At 39.4% G+C, this 22,113-nt stretch overlaps 2 protein-coding genes across 3 annotated transcripts in view; one reads left to right on the top strand and one right to left on the bottom strand.

Annotated features, from left to right (window-relative positions):
* LOC124114399 (sideroflexin-2-like) overlaps nt 1-11,796 on the bottom strand; it is a 22,005-nt gene extending 10,209 nt beyond the window's left edge. Inside the window, exons 1-6 of one of the 2 annotated variants that reach the window (XM_046474951.2) lie at nt 11,747-11,796; nt 10,489-10,654; nt 8,489-8,659; nt 2,569-2,667; nt 1,856-1,934; nt 766-851 (exon numbers count right to left, since the gene is read on the bottom strand). In XM_046474951.2, coding sequence (XP_046330907.2) covers nt 766-851; nt 1,856-1,934; nt 2,569-2,667; nt 8,489-8,659; nt 10,489-10,640 — 587 coding nt within the window. In that variant the 5' untranslated portion in view covers nt 10,641-10,654; nt 11,747-11,796. The other variant, XM_046474950.2, reaches the window with a different exon arrangement.
* Nucleotides 11,788-22,068, top strand: LOC124114402 (ADP-ribosylation factor-like protein 3). Its single transcript, XM_046474953.2, has 6 exons — nt 11,788-11,876; nt 13,507-13,650; nt 14,143-14,259; nt 15,145-15,195; nt 17,671-17,856; nt 18,418-22,068. The coding sequence occupies exons 1-6, from the start codon at nt 11,874-11,876 to the stop codon at nt 18,457-18,459; spliced, it is 543 nt and encodes a 180-aa protein (XP_046330909.2). The 5' UTR covers nt 11,788-11,873; the 3' UTR covers nt 18,460-22,068.
* Nucleotides 22,069-22,113: the final 45 nt, after the last annotated feature.

Genomic DNA, 22,113 nt, shown 5'->3' with positions numbered 1-22,113 from the left:
TTCAGCAAAGACACAGAAACAGACACAGCTTCAGCAAAGACACAGAAACAGACAGCTTCAGCAAAGACACAGAAACAGACACAGCTTCAGCAAAGACACAGAAACAGACACAGCTTCAGCAAAGACACAGAAACAGACACAGTTTCAGCAAAGACACAGAAACAGACACAGCTTCAGCAAAGACAAAGAAACAGACACAGTTTCAGCAAAGACACAGAAACAGACACAGCTTCAGCAAAGACAGAAACAGACACAGTTTCAGCAAAGACACAGAAACAGACACAGCTTCAGCAAAGACACAGAAACAGACACAGCTTCAGCAAAGACAAAGAAACAGACACAGTTTCAGCAAAGACACAGAAACAGACACAGCTTCAGCAAAGACAGAAACAGACACAGCTTCAGCAAAGACACAGAAACAGACACAGTTTCAGCAAAGACACAGAAACAGACAAAGTTTCAGCAAAGACACAGAAGTAGACAGCTTCAGTAGTAGTAAGTAAATATATATTCAGTGCGTGAGTATGGTTATACGCCACTTTTAGCAATATTCCAGTGATATCACAGCGGGGGGACACCAGAAATGGGCTTCACACATTGTACCCATGTGGGAACCCGGGTCTTCGGCATGATGTGCGTACGCTTAAACCACTAGGCTACCCCACCCTCCCTGTAGACAGCTTCAGCAGCAGACACAGACACAAGTTCAGCAAAAAGAAACAGAGGCAGACGTGAAACAGACAGGAGCAGACACATATCACACACCTCTGCCTCATGAGGGGGATGTTGACCATGTTGGCAGCAGCCACAGCAGCGTAGGGAACAAACCTCTGCACCAGCGGCGCCGCTCTCTGCAACACGGACAACATGTTTTGTTGGTTTGTTAACACCACACTCAGCAATACTCCAGCTACATGATGGCGGTCTGTAAATAACTGACTCTGGACAGACAATCCAGTGATTGACATCATCAGCATCAATCAACGCTATTGGGATCAGATGACAAAGTCAGCAGGCCAGGCCACCAGGTCCCATTAGTCGCCTGAAAACCTGGAGACGAATTCTAACACAGATTTTCAATGGTAGACAACATGTTCAGCGGTGTAGGGAATGATACGTGTCCCGCATAAGGTGTTCGGGCGTCCTCGCTATACATACAACATATACACAAACGGGATGATCTACAGTACAGGTTTACACTGACAATGCTGGTGGACAAATGTACATGATATCAATCCTTCAAAATGACTTTAAAAAAAGGAAAAAAAAAAGGGAAAAAGAAAGGTGTGAACTGTTGCAAAGTTCCTCACTTTTTTTTTATTTATTTGTTGTTTAAAGCTGCAGTCAGCAATATTCCAAGTCCATTTAGTGAATAATAAAATATGGACCAGACAATCCTGTGATTGATATCATGAGCATCATCTCAAGCTGACGGGGTACGATGAGTGAGTGAGTTTGGTGTTATGCCGCTTTTAGCAATATTCCAGCAATATCACGGCGGGGGACACCAGAAATGGGCTTCACACATTGTACCCATGTCGGGAATTGAATCCGGGTCTTCACTGTGACGAGCGAACGCTTTAACCACTAGGCTACCCTACCGCCACCTGGGTACAATGACCTGTAATCAACAAGTCACCAGGCTGAACCAATGATCAAGTTTGATCCTCGTACAACAAGTTTAGGTTGCTGGGGACCTATTCTAACCCAGAATCCCAAGAGGTGTTCTGTCACAGAATCAATATGATGTGGGACTGATGGGAGAGACAGACTGGAAAGGGAAGCTTGAGGTTTGGGCCAGACAGACAGGACCAGATGGTAATGGTTACGAGATAAGAATGTTGTTGAATCTGACCTTGGCTAGTACATGCTTGAGTCCGAGGGCAGTGACGAGAGCACACGATGTGGCGCTGACATACGCTACAGCCATACGTCTGAAACATGCCACAACACTGTATACTTGATCTCCAATACAGATGAAATTGCAATGATTCTTCTACAGACAAATGGCATAAGGTATTTTATGATTTTCATCACTAAATATGTTCACGATAGATTTATCCTTATATTATGTGCCAGTATTAGACCCTAGTGTCAAAAAACACTGTGCTTCCAACATCATATCAAGTGTATATTTATTTATTCGTTCGTTCGTCCGTCCGTCCGTCCGCCCTTCCGTCCACCCATCCATCCATCCATCCATCCATCCATCCATCCATCCATCCATTCATTCATTCATTCATTCATTCATTCATTCATTCATTCATTCATTCATTCATTTTATTTATTTATTTATTTATTCATTTATTATATAACGCCACACTCAGCAATATTTCAGCATATGATGGCGGTCTGTAAATAATTGAGTTTGCACCAGACAATCCATTGATTGACATCATGAACATTGATCAACACAGTTGGAAACAATGACATGCATCAACCATCAACCTGATCCTGTTAGTCGCCTCTTATGACAAGCATAGTCGCCTTTTTACGGCAAGCATGGGTATTGAAGACCCACAGACTCAACCTCCAGTAAAAAGATAAAAGGGAACATGGTTCACTCACTTCGTGGAGATGTCTGATGCAGCGTTGCGGTTGGTGTAGTTGACAAGGGCGTTGAAGGACTGGTTGGCCCACTGCCAAAATACCACTGCAGTGTTTGACCTGGACAAGAATGATAGGAAGTTATCTACTCGTAGAATGTTACCAGTGTGTACCCACCTACTTGTACAATGTTACCAGTGTATATCCCACCTACTTGTACAATGTTACCAGTGTATATCCCACCTACTTGTAGAATGTTACCAGTGTGTACCCACCTACTTGTACAATGTTACCAGTGTATATCCCACCTACTTGTACAATGTTACCAGTGTATATCCCACCTACTTGTAGAATGTTACCAGTGTGTACCCACCTACTTGTACAATGTTACCAGTGTTTCTCCCATAACAGGGCTTGATCTTCAATCGCCAGCAGTGGTTTATTCGCAGTGGTTTATTTTTTTTCACCCAATCTGATTGGCTGGCTGAGAGTGGAGAGTTGTGTCATCGTGTTTTGATTGGCTGGCTAAAAATAATTGACGGCACTATTTTCGGATCGGGGATACCCGAGGTCGTCTAGTACAGGAAATCCCCAGCTGGCAAAACATTACCGTAGTGACAATGTTTCCATTGCCGAAAGTTGATGACGGAGAGACAGTTTGTGGGGGAAAAAGGGGTGTGATATGTGGAGATATATCAGAGAATTTCGGCTTCCCAATGTACCAGATTCAGTTGCAGAATGAGAAAACGGTAACCGAAGCGAGATACCGCATCGATATCACGGGACCAGGGGAGCAACTTCGGTACATTCTTTACTGGGCGTTTTCAAGGCTAATAACAAAGCTCATGAAACAGTTAATTAATTCATGTAAAAATACCGATGAAATAGTGAAACAAACCATATTGTTGGGTATTTTTAAAAAACAACAACTGTCAACCACATAAATTTCGGCCAGGTTACAACAAAGTGTTGATCTAGATCTATTAAAATAATTGAGACTTAAATTTCATATTTTAAGAAAATAAACACTCAGATAATTTGGATCTAGAGCAATACTCAATTTTAATGCAGGAAACGATCAATCTTTGCCGGACGGACCGTACATCTCACGACCAAGATGTTTTTCAACCACAGCAGTTGTTTCCCCTTTCAACAGGTGGAGTTTACCCAGATCAATATAATTAATGTATTTTGGCCTATAATTATTTGGTATTTTTTAAACATGAAGACTTCAATTATTTAAACATACTATCTCAGGACAATTAAGAAACTCATTATGAAAAAAGATCATTACCCTGTTAAAACTTGAATATATTAAGTCATACCTAAATCTAAAACTCCAGAAAGTAATATATGTATTTATATTTTTTCTTAACTATTTTGATTTATTATAGGGAGCAGACAAAATGATGAAGATAAAGATGGTGGGCACCAATCAACCTTTTCAAGTATTTTTTTTAAAAGCAATATTCTTTTTTTTTCAACAATGATGTACATTTATGCATCTTAAAATATATTGTGTATTTTAGATAGGATGAAATAATCTCAAAATTAATTTCTTATTATTAGTTTTAGGTAGAAACTCAATATCACAGTCAATTATTTTCAGAATTTACAGACAATACAGAGTATTAAGACATGTAGAATTAGGTTTGTCTCAAGTATATTCTTTAAACCAAAGATTTATTATTTCCATGATTACTGAAAAAACCCACTTCTTTAGAAATGCAATTGTTATATTATCATAGCAGATAAAGAGTCCCAATATGCATAGCTAGCTTAATTTTAATGATAATTATTTAGCATTTCTTGGGATGATAAACTGGTCATATGACAAAATAAGAAATGTATTTTTATTTATTATTCTCCTATTACAAGGTTTACAGTGGTTTATTTTTTTCACATAATCTAATTGGCTGCCTGGGAGTGGAAAGTTGTGTCGCTATTTTAATCAGAGACCTTAAATTATTCTAATGTGTAAATTTTCAGAACATGGTAAGTAAAGAAAAACTGAAATTTATGGGTGATGAAGAAATGACCAACAAGAGGTCCTCTTATTACATTTTACCATAAACCCCATTTCTTTACAATAGCATATCTAATTTAAATTTTAATACTTTTTGCCAAAAAAAATCACATATGAACAGGTCACTAAAATACATATTTATTATTATGTCTTGTTTTCATGAAGATAAAAACAATTTTTAAGAACATGTTAATTTTAAATTAGCTTATCAGTAAGTCTTAACTTCTAATCTGATAAAATAACAAAAGAATAAAGTTTGGAGGTAACTGTTGCAGTAAAATTACAATGTAAAATTACAAGGGTATTAAAATGCCAATATTTGTAGAACTACTGAAATGATAATTTATTGTTTACATACTACCCTATGTAATTATGTTTCACACACAAAAAATTATTGTGCTTGTCAAATTCACATTGTTTCTTGTCATTCACAAATATGGGGAAATTAGATGACTCATTTTGTAACATTTGGTGTCATGATGTTCAATATTATGTTCAAAAGAAAAACTGTCCACTGAAAAAGTTTTTTTTATATCATAAAAACACATGGGCTCACAATGTTCAGGAACAAAAATAATTTTAAAAAAGATTACATGAAATATTCATCATTTTACACATTAAATTATTCACTGTAAAACTAGTATTAAAGAGGTAAATTCGTCCAAAAATATTACAATCGATTGAAGGATTTGAGAAGACGTAATCAGCTGATCAGTTGCCTGAGTTGGTAATCATAGAATCTTGCCTGATCAATCCTGCTCACAGTTCCTTTGGGCACTTGTTTTTCGTTAACAATAGTTCACAATATATAAGAAAATATTTAATTTCCTCTTAATTGGGTTTATAACATTTGTTTCTAGCGAACAAATAAATGAATAACGTATTTACAAACACTAAAAATGTGGGCCTATTTAGTGTTGCGCATTGAGAATGATAGTCACGGCGAGACGAATGCAAATAAAGTTATGGGCCGAGAAATCCAAAACCATTAACAAATATCAAATCACATTACTAATTCTCAAAACGTTACCCCCATCAGCTTTTAATAGTTAACAAAAAACATAACATGAATGCTAACAAGTGGCTTGCCTGTCACGGAAAATTCGTGTGAGTTGTCTTCGCTAGATCCTTTTTACCTGTTTATGGTACAGTTGTCTTACTGAGCATATTCGAAAACGAGGCTGGGGGGAATCCCAAGTGGTTACTAAACACGGGAAATCTTCAACTACGAGCTCGACTTTTTATGGCATATTGTTATGGGAGAAAAAGGATTAACCACTGTGTTCGGTTGTTACCGAAAAATCTACACACGAGTGATTAATCTGTCACGATTAGAACGAGGCGTTGCGGTTGGTGTAGTTGACAAGGGCATTGAAGGACTGGTTGGCCCACTGCCAAAATACCACTGCAGTGTTTGACCTGGACAAGAATGATAGGAAGTTATCTACTCGTAGAATGTTACCAGTGTGTACCCACCTACTTGTACAATGTTACCAGTGTATATCCCACCTACTTGTAGAATAATACCAGTGTATATCCCACCTACTTGTAGAATGTTACCAGTGTATATCCCACCTACTTGTAGAATGTTACCAGTGTATATCCCACCTACTTGTAGAATGTTACCAGTGTATATCCCACCTACTTGTAGAATAATACCAGTGTATATCCCACCTACTTGTAGAATGTTACCAGTGTATATCCCACCTACTTGTAGAATGTTACCAGTGTATAGCCCACCTACTTGTAGAATGTTACCAGTGTATATCCCACCTACTTGTAGAATGTTACCAGTGTATAGCCCACCTACTTGTAGAATGTTACCAGTGTATATCCCACCTACTTGTAGAATGTTACCAGTGTATATCCCTCCTACTTGTAGAATATTACCGGTGTATATCCCACCTACTTGTAGAATGTTATCAGTGTATATCCCACCTACTTGTAGAATGTTACCTGTGTATATCCCACCTACTTGTACAATGTTACCAGTGTATATACCACCTACTTGTAGAATGTTACCAGTGTATATCCCACCTACTTGTAGAATGTTACCAGTGTATATCCCACCTACTTGTAGAATGTTACCGGTGTATATCCCACCTACTTGTAGAATGTTACTAGTGTATATCCCACCTACTTGTACAATGTTACCGGTGTATATCCCACCTACTTGTAGAATGTAACCAGTGTATATCCCACCTACTTGTAGAATGTTACCGGTGTATATCCCACCTACTTGTACAATGTTACCAGTGTATATCCCACCTACTTGTAGAATGTTACCAGTGTATATCCCACCTACTCATGCTACTTGTAGAATGTTACCAGTGTATATCCCACCTACTTGTAGAATGTTACCAGTGTATATCCCACCTACTTGTAGAATGTTACCGGTGTATATCCCACCTACTTGTAGAATGTTACCAGTGTATATCCCACCTACTTGTAGAATGTTACCAGTGTATATCCCACCTACTTGTAGAATGTTACCAGTGTATATCCCACCTACTTGTACAATGTTACCGGTGTATATCCCACCTACTTGTAGAATGTTACCGGTGTATATCCCACCTACTTGTAGAATGTTACCGGTATATATCCCACCTACTTGTAGAATGTTACCAGTGTATATCCCACCTACTTGTAGAATGTTACCGGTGTATATCCCACCTACTTGTACAATGTTACCGGTGTATATCCCACCTACTTGTAGAATGTTACCAGTGTATATCCCACCTACTTGTACAATGTTACCGGTGTATATCCCACCTACTTGTAGAATGTTACCAGTGTATATCCCACCTACTTGTACAATGTTACCGGTGTATATCCCACCTACTTGTAGAATGTTACCAGTGTATATCCCACCTACTTGTACAATGTTACCGGTGTATATCCCACCTACTTGTAGAATGTTACCAGTGTATATCCCACCTACTTGTACAATGTTACCAGTGTATATCCCACCTACTTGTAGAATGTTACCGGTGTATATCCCACCTACTTGTACAATGTTACTAGTGTATATCCCACCTACTTGTAGAATGTTACCAGTGTATATCCCACCTACTTGTACAATGTTACCGGTGTATATCCCACCTACTTGTAGAATGTTACCAGTGTATATCCCACCTACTTGTACAATGTTACCGGTGTATATCCCACCTACTTGTAGAATGTTACCAGTGTATATCCCACCTACTTGTACAATGTTACCAGTGTATATCCCACCTACTTGTACAATGTTACTGGTGTATATCCCACCTACTTGTACAATGTTACCGGTGTATATCCCACCTACTTGTAGAATGTTACCGGTGTATATCCCACCTACTTGTACAATGTTACCGGTGTATATCCCACCTACTTGTAGAATGCTGCCAGTGTATATCCCACCTACTTGTAGAATGTTACCAGTATATATCCCACCTACTCATGCTACTTGTAGAATGTTACCAGTGTATATCCCACCTACTTGTAGAATGTTACCAGTGTATATCCCACCTACTTGTAGAATGTTACCATGTATATCCCACCTACTTGTAGAATGTTACCAGTGTATATCCCACCTACTTGTAGAATGTTACCAGTGTATATCCCACCTACTTGTAGAATGTTACCAGTGTATATCCCACCTACTCATGCTACTTGTAGAATGTTACCAGTATATATCCCACCTACTTGTAGAATGTTACCAGTGTATATCCCACCTACTTGTAGAATGTTACCAGTATATATCCCACCTACTTGTTGAATGTTACCAGTGTATATCCCACCTACTTGTACAATGTTACCAGTGTATATCCCACCTACTTGTACAATGTTACCGGTGTATATCCCACCTACTTGTACAATGTTACCGGTGTATATCCCACCTACTTGTAGAATGTTACCAGTGTATATCCCACCTACTTGTAGAAGGTTATCATGGCTCCGATGAGGATCATGCCACCCGGGACTTGGAAGGACATCCGACCAATCACGTTCTGCAGGTCCCCGGAGTCGGGGTGGAAGGCAGAGAGATACAGCTGCTGGGCTTGGCGGACGCTGGTGGGGGATGTGTTGGGTGGTTCCTCACCCCGCCTACAGACAACATTGAAGTGAGCTGGCGAGAATTGTGGAGTGATACATCACAGAACTCCCTAGCTATACAATAGACAATCTGCTATTAACAGACCCAGACAATTCTATAATTAGTGAATGAGTGAGATGGTTTTAAAGGGCAAGTAAAATGAAAAAGAATGATTGTGATTTTGTTGTGAATATCACTATTTCCTAGGTACATCTAGTCAATTTCGTTGAGAGCAAAATTCATAATTTTGTAAATAGTATTTAAATGTCCAAGTGAAAGTGCTGAAATCACACGCTCCGTAATCGGCTTCCCCTCAAAAAGTATTTGAGGATATGGCGTAAAGCTGCCAGTGTAGAGGTGACAACTGTTTTCCTTGGCTGATCAATGTTTGCCACTTTTATCTATCTTGTGATTCTTAGCCATTATACATACAGTATTCAACATAATAAGTGCCCAGGGCACACTCAAAATTAGAAATAGAATATTATTTTGGTTAAAAACAACAGAGTTGAAAGATCGTAAATTTCGTGGTTTATGCTGACAGCCTGAAATGTTTATATATATACGACAGATATTTTTTTCCAGAATTTAATTTCCCATAATTAAGGATGCATATAACACACATATTATACACGAATAAATAAGTCTTGTGTACATTGATCAATCGGAAGGGGTGCTAACTGGGATTTTCACTAGCCAATATATTAGCAAATATTGCCTTGGGCACTTATTACGTCAAATACGGTATACTGTTCCAGTTATTACTGTTAATCCAACCAAAATAATCACATTGCATACATTGTTGAATGTGTGTAGCATATGAATACACAATGCCAAGTATAAAAAAAAGTACGAGAATCTGTACTTTACTAAGAAAGTGTTATTCCAAATATAGCATCTGTTACGTGTGTAGCATAGTTGCTATAGTGACTTCACATGCCCTTTAATACCTCTTTTGACAGTATTTTTAATGTGGCAGGAAAGCCAGGAGTGATGCAGGTCTCAAACGTCTACCATTTTGTTGAAAACTCTCAGCTTGGGTTTGGTGCTGACAAACCTAGAATCAGAATCAGGTTGAATCTAAGACTAGAACCCATGTTCACTGGTTCCAGGCATGTCTAAAGGCCACCATTGACCTAAGAGCATGACAAACCCAGCCTCATGATATTGGTCAATTTGGGATTTGAACCCAAGCCCAGCGAATGCTGACACAGATAAGGGAGGCAACTCTCTCAAAAAATTGTGGTGCCCTCATCTTGGATAACAAGAACAGAATTTCTTTTCTAAACTTTTCTGTTGCGACAACCATGTTGAAAATGTTTATTCATCCAAAATAAAAAAACAACTTTTGTAGCCTGGAAAATGTTTTGTAACAATGATATACAAAGTCCGCAGATTAGGAGATAAAGAGCAATACGTTCCTTGTAAAGGAAGGATGATTGGACAGCTGGACCAAGACCTGTGGTATACTGACAATGTACCACACCCGTTAAGATCCGGGTTACAATTGGTCTTCAGCAACCCATGCTTGTCTTAGAGGTGACAAACAGGATCTGGTGGTCATACTTGCAAACTTGGTTGATGCATGTCATGAAAACCCAATTGCGAAGATCGAAGCTCATGATCACAATCACTGGGCTATCTTTTCCAGACATGATTATTTATAGACCACAGTCATATAGCTTGAATATTTCTAAGCCCAGCGTTAAACCACAAACAAGCAAACAAACAAACTTTGTCCCAGTGATATCTGCAGTGATCCCAAAACAAGGTATGCTAAAAAATCTGGAATACAGGTTGAGGCGTGCTTTCATACGGGTACACATGATACAAGCCTCACCTGTACTGCTCTAGTAGAGTCTTGGCCTCATGAAACTGGCGTGTTGGGAGCATGGTCAGTCGTGGGTCAGTGACCCAGAAGAAGTACTTAAGTCGTCCGAGGAATGTCCCCTGATTCCATCGTGGAGCATCCAGGTCAATTCTCCCCAACATGGCAGAGTCTGATCCTGCAAAGACAAGGATGAGATGGTCATGTGACGGTTAACCTTCTCATACCTCACATCGTCTTCGCAAGGACATTTATCATTACAACTTGTGGGAATAATAATTAGAACACTTTAAATATCCTTCATTGTCCTTGATAATGGACTGATTGGAAAGCTGCATTATGAAATATATGCTTCCCTTATCTGCCACTCAAATTGTTGGAAATGATACCAAAATATTTTATGCTCCTTCAGTCCAGTGATGGGATTCGAACCACGGACCTTTGGATCCGAGGTCGGAGGCCTTGTCAACATGACCAAAGAGGTTAACCCCGTCAGCAAGCTGAGGTAAAGGTAAGGATGTCATCTGTAGGATGACTCCACGCCCTGCTACATACAGAAGGCACGTCCCGGGCCGCATAGTAGGGTACTAAGGCTTATTTTGCTCAAATTTAATATGAACGTGCTCAGCCCCACGTTGGGCGCCAATGTAGCGGCCATAAAATTTCCGAGTCCCGTGATGGGGTTCAAACTACGGACCTTCTGAGCAGAGGTCGGATGCCTTGTCCACATGACCAAAGAGGTTAACCCCGTCAGCAAGCTGACAAGGTAAGGATGTCATCTGTAGGATGACTCCACGCCCTGCTTCACTCCTGTTTACAATGGTGTACAGAACTGATCTGAGACCCACCCTTAGAGATACCTAAATAAATATACTGTCACCTCTAGGCCTCTGGCTCTGTGTCCTTCACGGAATCTCTATAGCTGTCACGAACCACACGTACTAGTTACTGTTATATTACTGAAGACATCGTGACACCACCTAACTTAAGTTCTATGCACTTATATATAAAGATCTACACCTGTCTGCTGTATCCAGTTAAAATCTGCAAAGTATGTTTTCATATACACAAGAGCGAGACATCGTCAGTGCACATGTTCATTAGACCATGATTAGGCTAAACGCATATAGCATCGTGTATTGTAAACAGCTAAGTAAATAATGTGATAAACGTTTGCAAACAGGTGAAATTTTTTCTGTTGTGTTTGCCGTTGTAATTCATTAACTAAGTTAAAGAGGGACAGTGTTATTATTTTACTGGCTGCACTCACGTTTCACTTCAAAGATGAGAGTTATCCCCCTTCCCAAACTCTTGCTAATGGAAAGGCCGAAAAAAGGAATACGCAGAAAGTCCTGACGTCACACGTAGTTACCCCGAACAAAGATAAACCATCGAAAATGGTAAGGATTTTTCGATTTAATACATTAGTATTTACATATTTTTTTTTTCGTATTTGCATTTATTGAAACAGTAGAAGTATACCTACATATTGTTTATGTGTACATGTATATTGTTTCCTTAGTTAAACGTTTTGAGGGACATTTTACCTGTTAATGTGAAGATGTTCACCTGGCATGCCAGTTTATGATAATAGAGGCGATCTATGTAGCTTATTGAATCATACCTGCCTATGTTCTTTGAAGAAAATAACTGGTCCAAATAATCACTGACATCTTTTCAATAATATAATCTCTACATTATGATTAATCATTACTGCTTTAGTAGTCTCAAATCGGAATACAATACGTCAGTGACAACCACTAATTTTCAATATTTCAGCTGGGAGACTATGTGATTAGATCAGTTGCTATGCTAAACGTTTGCCTTTGGACAAATAGCTTCTACAAACGTATTTACTCTTTTCATTAATCATGTTAATGTCCAAAGATTGCACACAATTGTGTGTTCAAAGCAATTACAGTTTCATTTCTTTACCTTGCTACCTGCCAAGTTTCTATTCTAAAATATCTTTGATCTATTCTGTTCGGAATATGTACTGGTCATGGACCAGTTATCACATTTCTTTCATATTATTTCTGAAATTTTCCATGTACAAAGTTAACTGTGCAAATAACTTTGATTTGTGTGAAACTATGAGCAAATGTGTATATTTCTGTCAGTGGAAAAAATCTTGAGATTTCTGTTATAATGCGACGACAGGGAAAACAGTGGCAATAGAAATTTCTCGTCTACCAACTGTATCAGTTATCGCCATCATCTAAACAGCACATGCCACGTGATCAAATGCATATAGGGTTATGTTTTTTTGGAAAAATAGCTCGAATAGGTTTAAGAATTGAATTTTGGGGAAGAAGTGACAGACAGATAGTAAGCAATGACAGAACTGAACGTGCATCATCGTGTTATTGGATTTTTCTGTACACATAATTTAGTCATGTGACACCACCTGCATGTCACTTCTAAAGTTGTATTTGAGCAAGGTAATTATATGGATTGTTTTTTCATTTTTTGGATAAATATTCCTCTCTTCTAATGAAATTGAGCAAAATTAAATGAGATGCTGTGTGCTGTAACTGGGAGTTGCTGATAATTGGTCCTCATTGATAACTGGTCGCTAGCCAGTAAAGTTTATTACAAAACTTCACTATTTTTAGTTGTTTTTTTTAAATTTAGCATAAAAGTAGTTTCATAAATCCTCTTTGTTAACCAAAACTGTTTTTATTACTCAGATATACACCATATTGACAGGTCATAGTGATATATTTTACTGTGGTAGTGCTGACTGTCATCATGGTCATGTAAGAAATATGTGGAATAGTTGTTGTGTGTGTTGACTATTCATGCAAGGACAAGAAACATCTCTATCATCATCATGATCATATCATTGATGTGATAGTACCAAAATGAGTGATTAACTTACTTGCCTAGCCATTGTGACGTTTGATTGTTTTAATGCCAAAAGAAGTGACCATGCTGACAGCATGAATTCCTAGATGTGTTCGACCATACAAATGTATGTACAAATATAAACATCCAAAATGCTAACAGATGCATGTGTGCTTCCTGCAGGGTCTACTTGCACTGTTGAGAAAGCTGAAGTCAACTGCCGACAAGGAACTAAGAATCCTGTTATTGGGACTGGATAATGCTGGCAAGACAACTCTATTGAAGAAACTGGCATCTGAAGATGTATCCCATACAACACCAACGCAGGTACCTCAAATCACTGGATTGTCTGGTTCAGACTGTCATATAGCTGGAATATTGTGAGTGTGGCATTAAACAACAAACAAACCTCAAATATACATGATGTATGTCATATTATATGATATATGTGTAATTGTGTGTGTCTCAAGAACTGACTGAATACAGGCCCTGTGACTTGCTGTTTTTCATGCTGCCATACTCTGATCATGCTGATGGTAGGAGGTCAATACTCATGCTGTCAGTATCTGGGTTTTCTGGTCAAGAAATGATGACCAGTATTTACAGGCTGCAATATTTCTGAGTGCGGCGTTAAACAACAAAGAGTAGCCTATTTTTGTCCATTTCATGGATATACGAACATGACAATTGCAAAAATAATTTCTTGACCAACCAATAAATGCCATTGAATCACTTGCACTTTACTCATACATATATCAACTTAATTGCTGAAAATGAGTTAACACACAGACATCAGTTCATATCTACTCTTTCTGGCAGGGATTCAACATCAAGTCTGTGCAGTCGGGTGGTTGCAAGCTGAACGTGTGGGACATCGGAGGGCAGAGGAAGATCAGGCCATACTGGAGGAATTACTTCGAGAACACAGATATATTGGTGAGCTTTTGTCTAGCTATTGTCTGTGGTTGAAAGGTATTGAGGACATGGATCCTAAGTTATATGATTGTGGGTTTGAATCCTGGTTCAGTTGTGTTTCTCGGTTTGTCAGCACCATACCCACCAAAGTGATAAACATCTGAAACCAGCATCAGTTCGAGCTTTACCAAATTAAGCTGACATGCCATTATAAAACTGGAATACTGTTCAAAGCAGCGTTTTTGCTGCAACAACACAAGAGGATAATACATATAAATATTTATTAACAGGAAATACATTAGTGCTAGGGAGATGACTCTGTTGCATAGTAATTCAGTTGTCGTGAACCGTGCAGAGGTCACAAACCAGGAAGCAGTAGTAGGACCCAATGCATCGAGACGTGTTGCCCTGGGTCGTGGACCTGGACAGTCTCGTGGGATATGTTATTCGTCCTGGATCATGAACCCAGGATTATCCCGGGAATGTGTAAGTCCTGGGGTCGTGGACCCGGACCATCCTTGCTGTGGCTTCCTACCACTACTTGTAGGGACCTGTAGTCCATTCCAGGTTAATACTGATATTGAAAGGACTATAAATCCCCCAAAACGAGGTAGCATGCAACTGAGATTGGGATGGATGAAGTTATAACAGGAATGTTGTGATTTGAAGTGAATTCTACATGGAGAATAAGCCTTCCAGCCTATGGAAAGAAAATAAACTGGCAGAAAGACAACAATATTAAGAACCTAATAACACTACTGCATGGTCGCGATAATATAAATGAAGCTATGGACATACATCAACATTTACATCTAACTTACACTGTTTGTGTATGCAGATTGTGGTATCATTCCTTGGTGTATGCCAGTTTGTCAAGTTTAGATTGTTTATTGTTTTCAATTGCAGATATATGTGATTGACAGCTCAGACAAGAAGCGATTTGATGAAACATCACTGGTAAGAGACATTGTGTTTTTTGGTCTAAATGTTCATACAGCTGTTATCTTGATATGCTAGAACTTCCGTTTTACCTTACCTGATGCTACATAGTGCTTTAGCTTCCGTACCGTAAGCTGATCGAGGTTCCTTTAGCCAGAATCAAAGCCATTCAGTCCGAGGTCCAGCGAGCCCTGTGTCAACCCCTCAATCTCTGTCAGTGGCTGACTCTTCTGGGTCTTCTGACCTCTGCACAGGATCTTTCCTCCATGAGTCTCCCTCCGTGGTCTTCTACATCAACAAGCAGGGATCAACCTAGTCAGCATCTCTGCTAGAGCAGACCCATAACTCACAGAGTGGATGCTTCATCCAGAGGCTTTCCATTTCTTGTGCACCAGCTTGGCACTCCCAACATCGATCTGTTTGCCACAGGGAGCATTCAACAACTAACAGTGTATGTCTCCCCAGTTTCAGACCCAACAGCCTGGGAGAGAGAGATAGCCTTCCCATATCCTGGGTAGGCCAAAGCGCATATGGTTTTCCTTCCTCAAGTCGTTCGTAATGTGGCCCAGACCAGGCATCAGAGACTGCCTTTGGTTGTGCTTAGTCAGGCAGAGTGTGGAATCCCAGTCTCCTCCATGCTCGCTGGAGAACCCAGTCTTGCAGTTACCGTCTTGGTCGAACCTCCTCCTCAACCCACACACCAGACAGCCTCATCCCTCCCCAGATGTCTATCTTCCCGAGGCAAGAGAGTTAACTGACTTTAAAAGTCCAGTTTCCACCCTTGCCGAACTAGGCTGGAATTCCTTGGCTCGATCGTAGCGCCACCAGTGGCTATTACGAGTTATGTCCTTTCTATGCCTCTCCTATTGACCAATCAGATTCAACCTCTCGTATCACTTGCATTTGCTTCAAACAAAACGGTGGCGCCCAGTCAAGACGATCTGATTGATAATCAAGATCTATATTGTGATAAAACGAATCTTACATCGCAAAGTGCATCAAATCACGTGAGCACCTTGATTAAAAGCATGAAAAGATTTAGAAAATATCTGTTGACAATGAGTTAGTGGTGCACATGCTTTGCAAATCCTGCAGTCGACCGAAATCTACATGACACTTTACGAACTGGATTTCGATTTCGGTGCGCGATTTTGATTGGACTATGCATAGACTCATTAGTCCAGCCAAAATATAACTCATTAATACCAGCCTAGTTCGGCAAGGGTGGAAACAGGACTTTTATAGTCAGTTAACTCACTTGCCTCGGGAAGATGCCAGATGTCAACAATCTTCACATCTGGCTTGTCACCAGTGCTCCAGATGGGCGGAGGGTTTCTCGGCTTTTACAGTGGAGGCTATATCCCGGACTTCCATTTGACAATGACAAATGGGGGTCATTTCACGCCTTTTGCACACCCCGCCACATCACTCAGGTTGATGCTACTGTTGCCCAGGTGGCTGACTTTGTGCTGTTTCTGTAGCAGAAATGTCACCTTGCTGGTGCCACCATTGCTACTTACCTCGTGGCCCTCAACTCCCTATTTGAAGATTGCCCGAGGTACCTGCCTGGCCTCAGTGCCAGAACTCTTCACCATCGTCTTCATCATTTGGGACGACCAGAAGAAGTTCCGTCATCCAGCTTGGGACCTCAGTATCAGTGTATGGGACTTACGTCAAGCGCCCTATGAACCTCCTTTGAGGACCTCACCATCAAGACCTGCTTCCTCCTGGCCCTTGCCATAGTGGCTAGAGTCAGCAAACTCCACACACTTGATGTTGCTAGAGTCAGTTTCGACCAGCGTGTCCTACTGACAAGTCCACCTTGGTCTTTCCTGGTTTTTTTCCCCCCGGTTAACCTGATCGCCAGTTCCACATCCTACAGAATTTACTTGTGAAACATTTTGGCAGTAGGTTGAGTAAAATCAGAAAGCATTATGCAGGACTTTTGTAATCATCTTAAGGTTTGATTTGGCCTGTTTTGGGTCTAATAAATATTATAAATATATAATATCATTGTCATTTTTATTGTCAAAGCGATCTTTGCTGTCGTTGGTGTAAAAAACCCTTCCTTATCTTTTGATTATTTTCCTTCTGAATTTTCGATTTTTACGGTCAGCAAAATATGTCATGTGATTTAAAGAACTTTGTCCTGGAATACATCCTGGGATGATTAAGTTTTCCTATGACTGAAGGAGAAGATTTCATCATCTATGATATCTATGAACACAGTTGTGGAAGTTTGATTACCATTCAAATCTTTAGGGAAGTTAAAAGTCCCATGACTAGTCTAGAATTAGCCTGGTACTGTTTTCTGACCTACAACACTATAAATTTGATTAACATATTTGATAACATTTGATGTTTTAAAGTTTACATAGTCTCTAATCACACTCATCATGCTCATTGACAACATAGAAGACAAAAATAAGTGACAAACTTGATGTTTACATATCCCTGATGAATGTGCTAGAAACATATGGGTGACAATTCCAGGAACTGAAGGAGCTATTGGAAGAAGAGAAGCTCGCCGGTGTCCCCCTTATCGTGTTCGCCAACAAACAAGATCTGGTGACTGCCACCTCGGTTAGTGACATCGCCGAAGGACTGCGTCTCGAAGTAGTACGAGACAGGAAGTGGCAGCTCCAGGCCTGCTCAGCAGTCACGGGGGAAGGGGTTAAGGTATGGGAGTAGTCATAGTTCTGTGGACATGTACAATCATAAACAATACAGATAACTGTATGTTTAAATAATACGCATAAGATATGGCCCATATTCAAATGATATTCAGAAGAAAAAAATATGAAATTCTCTATGATTCAAACTCGTCTCCAAACCAAGGCAATATACAATGATCCACATTAGTTATATAACCATGATGACAGAAAGGCAATGATACACTGTGATACATTCCATGGATAGAATGATACACATTCTATTTGACATATATACAATGATGCTTGTCATGAGAGGCGACAAACGGGATCCGGTGGTCAGGCTCTCTGACTTGATTGATGCATGTCATTGAACCCCAATTGTGTGGATCGATGCTCATGATGTCAATCACTGGATTGTCTGGTCCAGACTCGATTATTTACAAACCACGATCATATAGCTGGAATATTGCTCCGTGCAGCATTAAACAACAAACAAACAAATATATATATATATATAACAGATACACACAGATATACACCATATATACGTTACACCAGATATCTGATGTCTGTTTTGGTGTTTCAGGATGGGATGGAGTGGGTGATGAAGACGGTGAAGAAGAAATGAAGACAGCTGTCATCTAGGACAATCATACATTATTCTGTACACAGTTGGGGTCAACTGAGGGGAGGGGGGAGTCTTTCCATCTTTAGTCATCTTAAGTTACCCTGGCAATGACATGTCAAGGTCATAAAACACATGGCAAGATGAATATCAAATTGCAAGAAAATCAAATTGTTATCATGGACTGTAGCTGATTCTTCTATGACAGGGCTTTTTATAATTGCAGTGTATCATCGATAGACATAACCGTCCAAGCCGTCGTCCGCTCACTCATAAATAAGCATTTTAGAAAAATATTTTACTTTTTTTATATGACTATAAGACGGTTAAATATCACGTTAGTTTATGAACATGCTTTTCTTGTGAGATTGCACACAGTGTATTACTGAATGTGCAGATGACCTCAGTGAAGTCGATTCAATGCTTTGGCATTCTAAAGGGAGGACTATTTTCGGCAGAGGGTTTAAAGAATGGATGAGTCATTTACATTCTCCAAAGCAGATGGTTGTTGAAATATTGTACCTTTATGTCAAACTCATATGGACCAATTTCAGTCTCTACTTGCAAAGTTTCAACTATCAGTTACATGTTACCGTTCATTCCGTTTAAGTGATGGGTATTTGTATATCTGATACATATTTATTGTTACATCCTAATATCAGATGCTGATGCTGCTAAATGGGTGGGGTGTTTTATACTTGATAACAGGAAGGAAGGATAGTTATCATACATGATCTGTGCATAATATGGGGCAGGTTCTACGTACAGTGTAAATAATGTTTGTTGCAGAAACAAATTTGAGCATCATTTTATTCATCTCTGCAATTTGATTCTATCATTCCTTGAACTACCAGAAAGCACCCGCTTTAGATCAGTGCCTATTGTCACAGAGTTGGTCAATAAATTCACATTGTACTTCAGTCTTTGAATAGGAGCTACTGGTGTGTGCAAGGTGATGGTGCATTGCGTGAATGTTATCAGATCTTCTTTTTCTTTTAGTAATTTTATCATTTGTGATACTGGTTGCCATGGAAACAGTCCAGCTGACCCATATCATTCCTGCTTTGTGTTCGTATCCGTCCATGTTCTTCATGTTGAAGTGCTCTTACTGTTCTCACACTCGCTAACTCACCGGTTGGCTGGCATCTCCCAGCTGTTCCCGTCCAACATACTAGTTGTGTCCAACAGCTGTCTGTCCATCCATCACTCCCGGCAGGGGAATCCGATTAGATCCATTGGATGCCACGTCGCCCTTGTGGAATCCCAGGGAAGGGGATTAGGTCACATGTCTGCATAGTATAATATAGATCCTCACCTGATGATCCATCAAGGGAGACAACTGGGCACATTTCTCTTTCCTGACAATATCAGCAATGTTAAGCAGTGTTCAATGATGGATTGAAGTCAAGGCTCCTTATCATAACCCTAATAGGTACCTCGGATTAAGATAATCTGAAAGACCTGTGACACTCTTTTATTTTTTAACACTGTTAGATAGCCTAGTCCTCATGAGGGCTGCAATGTGTTGAAATCCTGGCATCCATATTTATTATTGAGACTGGGACATTTTAACCCAACACTTAGACCAACATAGGCCTTAATGTTCTGCTGTATTGTGTGTAGCTCACCTTGTTCCTGTTGACGTGGATGGGCGTTATAGTTCATACCTACCAGATTTAGACCCTACAGGTAAAAGGGAGTAGCAATTATAAAAATGGACGTGAATTGGTTTTGAAATCATTTTTGGACAGTAAATGGCTGAACACAGCAATAGTCTTTCAGGGTTGTTTTTCATGGAATTTGCATTTTACCAACCAGCTTCAACTGATGCCATCTCAACAACAGCACAGTTTAAAACATTCAGTTATGATGATGAGCAGACATTTATATTCAATACAAAGCATTATTTCAGCCTGTGTTCTTTTGAATCTCTAGGATATCTGATGTGTTTGAGTTGTCTTTTACTCATCACGGGGATGAGAATGGATATTTACCTTTTCAGCTGAAACTTCTTTACAATTGAACGTGGTCCATAATTTGGGGGTGTTTATGGGGGAAGCCATCAGATTTAAAAGAATTCTTATCCCTGTTAAATCCGTTAAAGCCATTAGGACCCTCCTAAGGAGGGATCTGTCACCAGGCATCGATTCAGTGCCATACTGCCTGGGTAATAGTATCTTGTCAGCTGGACACAAGGAGGGCGTGTTGCAAGGTATGAAAATGAACTGTAGAGTACTCTCTTTTTACATGTAATACAGGTTTTTCAACCTTTGTTTTAAATAGATGTCTCAAGTTTATGAACTTTGTGTCAGTTAAATCTGCTGGAGTAGTATGGCTCGTATCCCCTCTGCATACTGTTGATGTGTGTAGGAATCAAGCCCCTAGATAAGACACTGAGCACTGTTTTGAACTTATCAATTTTTTAGTAGTCTGTTGTTGAGGCTGCCACAGCATGACACAGATCCTCTCTTGTGGAGCAAGATTAATACTAATGACTCTGTTATTTAATACTCATTGTGGACGAGGAGCAAGTTGTTTGCAAGAAATGTTAGGTGTAGGACAGTACACAATGTTGAAGATGTCCAGGTAATAATTGTCCTGTGCTGTTAGAAATTTATTTTGTTCATGTCACAATTCTACACAAGTCCCGTTTCCAGTTGAAATCCTATTATTTCACCATATTAATGGACTCCCTAAAGATGAGGAATGGAAACTGATAAGAGAACACATGGAGAATCTCACCTCTATGGCTTGTGAGTAAACAGTACAGCTGGCCAGCATCAGTGGCAGAGAGATTACTGATGTCATTTGAGTGTGATGTCATGCTGACTGATGCCATCACAGTGGTTCACAAAGCATTGTTATGCAATTTCCTTGTAGAGATATCTCACCCAAGAGGAATCTCCTGTGGAAGCCACTTTTGAATGATGATTAGAAATTGAAAAGTTGCTAGAAGTTATTAAATAAATTACTGCTGTGTTCAGCAAAAATGTTTCACTGAAATTTTGTAATGTTAATTGTTTATTTTATTGCCAAATAACAGCGTTAGAAATTGGCACTAGTCCTATAGTCCTTGCCAAACTGGCCAATAGTTAAGGTATCATAAGGACTTGTAGAAATTTGCCATTATTAAGGGGTTTGCTATATGTTATCATTCTAAGGAATAGTGGACTAAAACAGTTAGTTTCTATCACTGAATAATATCAAAATGTCTTCAAACGAAATGCATAGTTCTCTTTTTACCTGTACCTAAAGCTATATATACATGTGAAAGTTATTAAGATATTTATTGTTAGGATAGATATACTATAAAAAGTGTTTGTCTTAGTCCACGTGTCAAGAATGTTACTAATGTCTGTTCAACTGCAGTATAAATATGTAACCAGTTTAATGAAGTTGTAGGAAGTGTCTGTTCTGTAGATCTGATATATTTTCAAGGAAATCAGTTTATGATGTTTGCCCTTGTTTTAATGAATTCATGTTTGTAATTATTTCGTTCTGATCCCCAGAACCGTATCTGTATACTTGATCCGTCCTGTCACTTCTACATACCGACGACACAGCATCACTTACAATTCCCTGTATATGTTGAAATAAATCTCACATATTCTACTTGGTGACTGTTGTGGCTTTCCTGGACAACATGAGGATAACAAA

Source organism: Haliotis rufescens, unplaced genomic scaffold, assembly GCF_023055435.1.
Source record: "Haliotis rufescens isolate VD_foot unplaced genomic scaffold, xgHalRufe1.0.p SCAF_8, whole genome shotgun sequence".
Lineage (NCBI taxonomy): Eukaryota > Metazoa > Mollusca > Gastropoda > Lepetellida > Haliotidae > Haliotis > Haliotis rufescens.
The sequence above is the reverse complement of the archived record's forward strand: the minus strand, read 5'-3'. Positions and strand labels throughout refer to the sequence as shown.